This window comes from Populus euphratica, unplaced genomic scaffold, assembly GCF_000495115.2.
Source record: "Populus euphratica unplaced genomic scaffold, PopEup_1.0 scaffold68.1, whole genome shotgun sequence".
Lineage (NCBI taxonomy): Eukaryota > Viridiplantae > Streptophyta > Magnoliopsida > Malpighiales > Salicaceae > Populus > Populus euphratica.
In genome coordinates, this window is record NW_011499901.1 from 352,017 (window position 1) to 360,124 (window position 8,108).

The 8,108-nt window shown below is 37.2% G+C and overlaps 1 protein-coding gene across 4 annotated transcripts; it reads left to right on the forward strand.

The window, feature by feature from the left end:
- Positions 1 to 1,000: 1,000 nt before the first annotated feature.
- Positions 1,001 to 6,097, forward strand: LOC105132819 (monosaccharide-sensing protein 2-like). 4 transcript variants are annotated; one of them, XM_011036527.1, is made up of 6 exons: positions 1,001 to 1,288; positions 1,891 to 2,008; positions 2,274 to 2,834; positions 3,635 to 4,581; positions 4,783 to 4,970; positions 5,418 to 6,097. In XM_011036527.1, the coding sequence occupies exons 2-6, from the start codon at positions 1,930 to 1,932 to the stop codon at positions 5,857 to 5,859; spliced, it is 2,217 nt and encodes a 738-aa protein (XP_011034829.1). In that variant the 5' UTR covers positions 1,001 to 1,288; positions 1,891 to 1,929; the 3' UTR covers positions 5,860 to 6,097. The 4 variants fall into 4 exon arrangements, with proteins under 4 accessions (XP_011034829.1, XP_011034826.1, XP_011034827.1 ...); XM_011036524.1 differs by having other exon boundaries at positions 1,002 to 1,334; XM_011036525.1 differs by lacking the exon at positions 1,001 to 1,288 and adding an exon at positions 1,367 to 1,391.
- The last annotated feature ends 2,011 nt before the right edge of the window (positions 6,098 to 8,108 follow it).

Sequence of the window (8,108 nt, forward strand, 5' to 3'; positions counted from 1 at the left end):
GCTAACAGTCTCCTGCTAGGAGCTACTGCTTCAATCCTTGACCCCCGCTTCCTCATCTTGACTGGTAGTTTTCCCCCTCTTTCCTCGTTTCAATTATGTCCTCCGATAATGTACTGTCGTGGCCTTTACTTGTGCTGGCTCCGAAACCATGTCATGTGCATGGCCAGGCCAGTTATCTCCGTTCATTACTTCTGTTTTTTTTTCTCTTCATATATATAAATTTATATAGAAAAATAGCACAACTATATATATATGGTTGCCCCGCTTCCACTTGCGCAATGAAAAAAACCCTTAAAAGGTTGTGCACCTGGGAGTTGCGCAGCCTTTCAAAAAATTGATGTTTTTAATTATTATTTTTTATCTACAAGTTAATAATTCATTCTTATCCCTATCCTTGTATGTTTTTATTCTAATCTCCAATTATTTATTTTATTAGATATCACACTTAATAAATATGCAATCTGAGAAGAGATTTTATCTATAACTTTATAACAAAATATATATTTTTATTGCTCCATGTGTAAAAGAAAATAAATAATATTTTATTGCTCCATGACTAATAATCCCAGTTCAGTTGAATCTACTTTCTCTACTGCCTTCAATACATTGAATGCAAAATCATGCTTTGTTTAAGCTAACTTTCGGGACTAAATAATGATGAGAGTTACGTAATAGTTGTTTTTTAAAATAGTTTTTATTTAAAAAATTATAAAAATAATATTTTTTATTTTTTAAAATTATTTTTTATGTTAATACTTTGTCTCCGGAGTTTAGAAAAAGAATTCCTAAAAGCAATGGTAGAAAATCTGCCACAAAGGGATATTCTTACCTACGAGTCCTTACTTTGTCTTGCCAAAAAGTGGAAAATGGAATTCCTTTACAAATTCTATACATTAAAAAAAAAAAAATTGTTAATTGTAGAGGGTAGAGAAGTCCAGTTCTGCAGGGTAAAGTACAGTTCAGACCTTGACCACATCAATTATTAGAAATACAACTCTAATGAAATACGAAAGGAAAGGAGAAGAAGACAATATCTACTGCCACGATCCCTTGATTGGTCCATATGAATGTATATGGGCACGTTATGGGAGATTACAGGCTGACCCTTCTTTAGCTTTTACTCAGCTCCCTAAAACTTGCCATGTTCACACAAGTTATTGAATTCTAAGCACATACCTTTTCTCCTCAAATCCATCCCAGTTTGAAACTATCAGAGTTGTTTTCTGGTGAAGTTGGTATCTGGGTTACCGAGAAAGAGATTTGTCATGTTTTTAACTCAGTGAAGTAGGTGAGTGAGTGTAGTGTAACTGTTCAAGGATTTTTGGGATAAAAAGGTATGATTTCAGTATCAGCTAATCCTGAAAGCAGAGTTCTTTGTTGTGGCAAATTAGGTGTGTATAAGGGCATGGCTTTTCCTCTATTTCTGAACCCCTCTTCTTTTTGGCTTGTCATTTGGTGTATCTAACACTTAACAAGATTCTTATCCATATAGAGAAACAGCTTGAAAGCAGAGTTCAGTTCAGTTCACACACTTTGCTTGATATTTTATCTTCCTTTTTACTACTAACAATCCAACATCATTCACTGTTATCAGGCTTTACTTTTTAGAAGTTGCTTTTCTATTTCTCTAAGTCTCTGAAGCCAGCCTCTATGCCTTGTTTTTTTTGTTGAGTTTAACGTTTTTGGCTGCCAAGAGGTGAGTAGTCTATAAAGATCTCTTTCTGGTTTCTTTTATTTGCTGATGATTTTGGACAGTCTTGTATTTCTTTCTTGACTGAGTGGATTTTTCATTGCTTATTTTGAATTCAGGGGATTCACTGATTAGATACTGTATTGGATCTGTGGTTCTTGTTGTTTGATTGCTTTATCTGGGTGTTTATCTTCTTATAGGTGAGTTAGATATTGAGGACCTGATTCATTGGTTAAAACATGAAGGGAGCATCTCTAGTGGCTATTGCTGCTTGTGTTGGTAACTTCTTGCAGGGATGGGATAATGCTACCATTGCTGGTACTTCTCTATTACTTTATCATCTATCTAATCTTTGATTTGGACCGAGAAATGTTTGATGTTAATAATTAAAATTAAAAACTTAAAATTCTAAAGATTGAAACTATTGAGATTTGTTGTCCATGGTGGATGGTATTTTTCCTAGGCTTCCAATTGGAACATTTTCTCTTACGTGTGCCGGTCGTTTCTGATATTTTCTTCTCTCACTTTTGGTGTTGAACCAGGGACTGAATGCAGTTCTGAAATATTGTTTCTATGTTTTCAGGCGCTGTCATTTACGTCAAGAAAGACCTCAAGTTGCAATCGAGTGTGGAAGGTCTTGTTGTGGCCATGTCACTTATTGGAGCCGCTGCTATCACAACATGCTCAGGATCCATATCAGATTGGATTGGTCGGCGTCCAATGCTAATAAGCTCATCAATTCTCTACTTTGTCAGTGGTTTGGTAATGTTTTGGTCACCCAATGTTTATGTCTTGTGCATAGGAAGACTGTTGGATGGATTTGGCGTTGGTTTAGCAGTTACTCTTGTTCCACTCTATATTTCTGAGACCGCCCCATCTGATATAAGAGGAATGTTAAATACTCTACCTCAGTTTGCCGGTTCAGGTGGCATGTTTCTGTCGTACTGTATGGTTTTTGGGATGTCATTGACAACTTCACCTAGTTGGAGGATGATGCTTGGAATTCTTTCCATTCCTTCTTTACTATATTTTGTACTCACAGTGTTTTACTTGCCTGAATCTCCTCGATGGCTTGTGAGTAAAGGAAAGATGCTTGAGGCAAAGCAGGTTCTCCAGAGATTGCGTGGCAGGGAAGATGTTTCAGGTTTACTCATTATTCTTTCAGTGTTGTTCTTTCTCTCTCTTTTTTCCTTCTGAAAGAAGATATAGAAATTTAGATCATGGGTTGAGACAATAGCCTGGTCTGTCTTGTTTTAGACAAGATGCCGAATCTCACTGAATCAAATGGTAGTTGGTTTGCCTCATTAGTTTGAATGTGTGTCGAAGTACTTCCATGGCTGATGACAGTATGTGTAATTCACTGGGAACAGATTTTTTAAGCACCCAACTTTACACATTAAGCTAACTTCAACATCTATGTTTTCATAGATCAACTTGACTTCTTTGTTATACATGATAAATCTAGAAGCTTTTGATGCATTCTAATCTTTCCCCAGTAAATGCACTTTGAAGTGGTTTTGAGGGACTCCTGTTTTTCTCAGCAATGATCTCTTTGGAATTGTGAAAACCATATTGTGGCTGGCCATCTTTTTTATTTTAATGGTAGAGTTCCAAACACTTTACATTCTTCATTCGGTATCCTTAAAGCCTGACCAATTATTTGGAGATCAAGCTGAGGTGTATAGCTTTATCTGCTGATTATACTTTAAATTGATGTGGAGCTTAACTTGATAGGAGCGAGTAAAACTATTTCACTGGTGTGAGTTCATTTCTTTCCAGCTTCAGTGTTCATAAATGTGAGCATAATGTGTAGATGTTTTTAACAGTAGTCGGATTTTTTTTTTGGTGAATTTCCAATGGTAGGAAATTTAGGCTTCTCCTTTTGCATAAGTAGCTTATTAAACTTGCTTATGTGGCTGTTGCTAAAGCTTCTATGATGCACAGGCGAGATGGCTTTGCTGGCTGAAGGTCTTGGTATTGGGGGTGAAACATCCATAGAAGAGTACATAATAGGGCCTCCTGATGAAGTTGCTGATGGTCAAGAACCCATTGTTGATAAAGACAAAATCAAGTTATATGGACCTGAAGAAGGCCTTTCCTGGGTTGCTAAACCTGTAACTGGACAGAGTTCTCTTGCTCTTGTATCTCGCCAAGGAAGCATGGTCAACCAAGGCGTGCCTCTTATGGACCCTCTTGTGACTCTTTTTGGTAGTGTTCATGAAAAGCTCCCTGAGACAGGAAGCATGCGGAGCATGCTTTTCCCTAATTTTGGCAGCATGTTTAGTACAGCAGAACCTCACTTTAGGACTGAGCAGTGGGATGAAGAGAGTGTACAAAGGGAAGGTGAGGGCTACGCATCAGAGGCTGGCGGTGAGGATTCTGATGACAATTTGCACAGTCCACTAATATCACGCCAGACGACAAGCATGGAAAAGGATATGGCCCGCCCAACTTCCCATGGCAGTGCTCTGAGCATGAGACGGCATAGCAGTCTATTGCAAGGAGCTGGGGAGGCAGTTGATGGTACTGGCATTGGTGGGGGTTGGCAGTTGGCATGGAAATGGTCCACGAGAGAAGGTGAGGATGGAAAGAAGGAAGGGGGATTTAAAAGGATTTATTTGCACCAAGAGGGAGTTCCTGGATCCCGACGCGGGTCAATCGTTTCACTTACTGGTGGTGATGTTCCTGTTGAAGGTGAGTATATCCAGGCTGCTGCTCTGGTAAGCCAGCCAGCTCTTTATTCAAAGGAGCTTATGGATCAGCATCCAGTTGGACCCGCAATGGTTCACCCATCTCAAACAGCTACAAAAGCTCCGATATGGGCTGCTCTGCTTGAACCCGGAGTTAAGCATGCTTTGTTTGTTGGGATGGGAATTCAATTGCTTCAGCAGGTAGTCTATGACTTCATTTGATATCTTTTGCTAATTTGCTCCCCCCTCCACACCCCTCTTTATATATATATAAAAGTTAAATTTAAGCTCTCAATTCATTCTAATCCACATGAATGGTTTTCCTGCTACTCTCATTTTGACCAAAATCATATTGTGATTTATGTTGTTAATAGCTGTTTTTTAAGAAACATTCACATGCAGTTTGCTGGTATAAATGGAGTTCTGTACTACACGCCTCAAATTCTTGAAGACGCAGGTGTTTCGGTTCTTCTTGCAGACTTGGGCCTCAGCACAAACTCTGCATCATTCCTTATAAGTGCATTTACAAACCTCCTTATGCTTCCATGTATAGGTGTAGCGATGAAGCTTATGGATATCTCAGGGAGAAGGTGATTTCCTTTCTGCATTACTTCCTTCTAGTTTTAGTTCTTTGATTGCGCTAGGAACAAACCAACAAGGAAACTCTTCCTTCTACCGCTCAGTTGCCTAATAAAGAAACTTGTTTGTTATCCCTTTTATTCAAATGTGATCAAGTTAGATGAGCGCCATCACCTTCTCAATGCATCCTTGTGCCCCTTACTGATCAAGAGATAACTCAAAATTGAAGTGGAAGCTGCAATGTTTTTTTTAGAACAGGGGGACCTTTTCAAATTATTAGCAAATGAGAACATCCAGTTTGATTTTTCATGAGAAGAACTCTCTCCCTCCATCTCTTTCACTCACTCACTCTCTTGCTATATATATAGGGGAGGGTCTGTGCACATGCTGTTTTTTCTGTCGGTCTTTACTTCTATTTATGTCGTGTACTTATTAATCTCCTCATCTCTCTGTTCCAGGACCCTCCTACTTACCACAATTCCTGTGCTGATACTTTCCCTCATCGTCTTAATTATTTTTGAACTAGTGACTGTGAGCGCAATGGTCAGTGCTGCAATCTTAACTGCCTGTGTTATCATCTTCATCTGCTGTTTTGTGTCGGCTTATGGACCAATTCCTAATATCCTCTGCTCGGAGATCTTCCCGACGAGAGTCCGAGGCCTCTGCATTGCCATTTGTGCCATGGTTTACTGGATTGGAGACATCATTGTCACCTACACACTGCCTGTGATGCTAACTTCCATCGGCCTAGTTGGTATCTTTGGCATTTATGCCGCAGTGTGCATCATCTCTTGGATCTTTGTTTTCTTGAAGGTCCCAGAGACCAAAGGAATGCCTCTTGAAGTCATTACTGAGTTCTTTGCTGTGGGCGCAAGACAAGCTGCTGCTGCCAAGAATTAATGATTCTGGAAAACTGGAAAACTTAAAGCGATTGCTGATTATCTTTGCAGTTTTAGCTGCTGAATGTGCGACCCAACATCTTTTTGGAGAATTTTGCACATTGTAATTAAACTGAGAGTGGATGTATTTCAATTATAACAATTAAATTATTATTTTTCCAAGGTTTTGCATCATAGGATGGGAGAAAGTTGATTCAGATGATATATTTTGTGATTCAATGCCATAGTGTTTAGCTTAATGGGTAGGAATGAATTTAGTTTCTTAACACTGTACGCAGCACCTTGCTAGCAAGGAGGGAATCGGGAGACAAATATTTTTATAGGATTCAGTTCGTTTACGTTCATTCGTGGGGCTTAAGTTATGGTTCCCAGCTGGGCAATGCATGGATAGTGAAGCAATTAAATATATCCATGAGATCTTCCGATTGATGACCAAAACCGCAACATTTACAGACCATCCCCGTAACCTGACCAGGCCTCAATTTACCTCAGCAATAAACGTAAACATCCATTGCAGCTAATGCCCTGATTGTTGAAGTTTGCTTCAAGATGCTGCGGTAAAAGATTTTGTTTTTTCAGTTTATATTTTCCAGCAATAATAATAGCTCGTCTTAGTTATTAAAAATTTGTTAATATGTTAGTTTGTTAACAGATCATGGCTTTATTTTAGCTTTTTTAGTTGTAATTTGCTCCTGTAAATATGCATGAGATTGCTGTCAACAATTAAGTAATTATGTTTTAATTCATTCTTAATAAAAGAGTGCAATATCAATATTGTTCTCTTCTATTCTGTTGTTTTTCAAACACACCTCAAATTCTAGCAACTACAAGAAACATTTTCGTCAGATTTCTTGCTAATAAAACAATGAAAAATAGCCACTGTTCAGATTAAAATCTGAAAATCTTATTTATTGTTTCACTGTTTTTAATTCAAACACTTTCAATGATAGATTATTGATGAATGATTTTTCCTCTTTGCTTTTCCGTTGATTCATCAACGGATAAATACAGGAGAAGTCCAGCCAGAAGGTTTGATACAGATTCTAGAGATTGCAACTGATATATACAACTAAGTAAGATTTAAACAAATCAATTTTGAATGATTCATAACATTATCCTAGGACTAACAATAACAAACATTAGTAATAACACACAGTATTCTTCTGTTATGCCCCCTTAAAGAGTGCGGGTAAGAACTCCAGTCTTAGATTTGAGATCAAGAAATCGTTATCTAGGAAGAGGCTTAGTTAGAGCATTAGCAAGTTAATCTTGGATTTGAGATCAAGAAACTGTTGTCTAGGAAGAGGCTTAGTTAGAGCATTAGCAAGTTAATCTTAAGAGGAAACATGACAACACAGAGAGCATCACTTTAGACTTGACCATGAATAAAATGAAAAATAATACAACATGTTTCATTATTGAATAAAAGACCAGGTTGGAACAAAGTTGGATAGGCCCAACATTATCACAATAAATGACTGGACAGTAGGGAATCTTAATACCAAGACTTGTTAAAAGAGAACAAAGCCAATTTAGTTCAGTAGCAGTGTTAGCAACTTAGCAATATTCTATCTCTGTGGATGATTTGAACATATTCCATTGCTTTGAAAGTGTTTAAAAGAAAAGTGTTTACGAGAAGAAATGAAAATAGGAAGAAGAGAAGAGACAACAAAGATTAAATTTGAATTTATTTCAGATTGAATGAATAAACTAATTGCATACATTTATTGTAATCGTTACACATATATATTCAAAACTAATAAAACAGAATTGCAAATTTCTAGCATGAAATCATGTTATGATCTGTTAACATGATAACAGATTAACCAACTCCTAAAGATTAGGAAAATAGCTCATTATTTGCATGAGAATTAGAAATAACAGAAAAGATCTTCAACAGCTCCTTCTTTGATAGCTCAATAAAGCAATCTTCAACACTTCTCCTTGTTTGAGGAGCTGCAAACTCCACTCTTTTATCTTAAAAACTCAAACCTGTTTACTGGCAATGGTTTAGTAAACAGATCAATCAATTGATTTTCAGACCTGCAATAAATCAATTTAACTTCACCATTTTTCTGCACCTCTCGTAAAAAATAAAGCTTGATGTTAAAGTGTTTTGTTTTTCCATGAAACACTGGATTATGAGAGATTGCTATAGTTGCTTGATTGTCAACTGAGATTTCAGTTGTTTCTTCTTCTTCCATGTGTAAATCTTGTAATAACTTCTATAACCATAATGCTTGATTTACT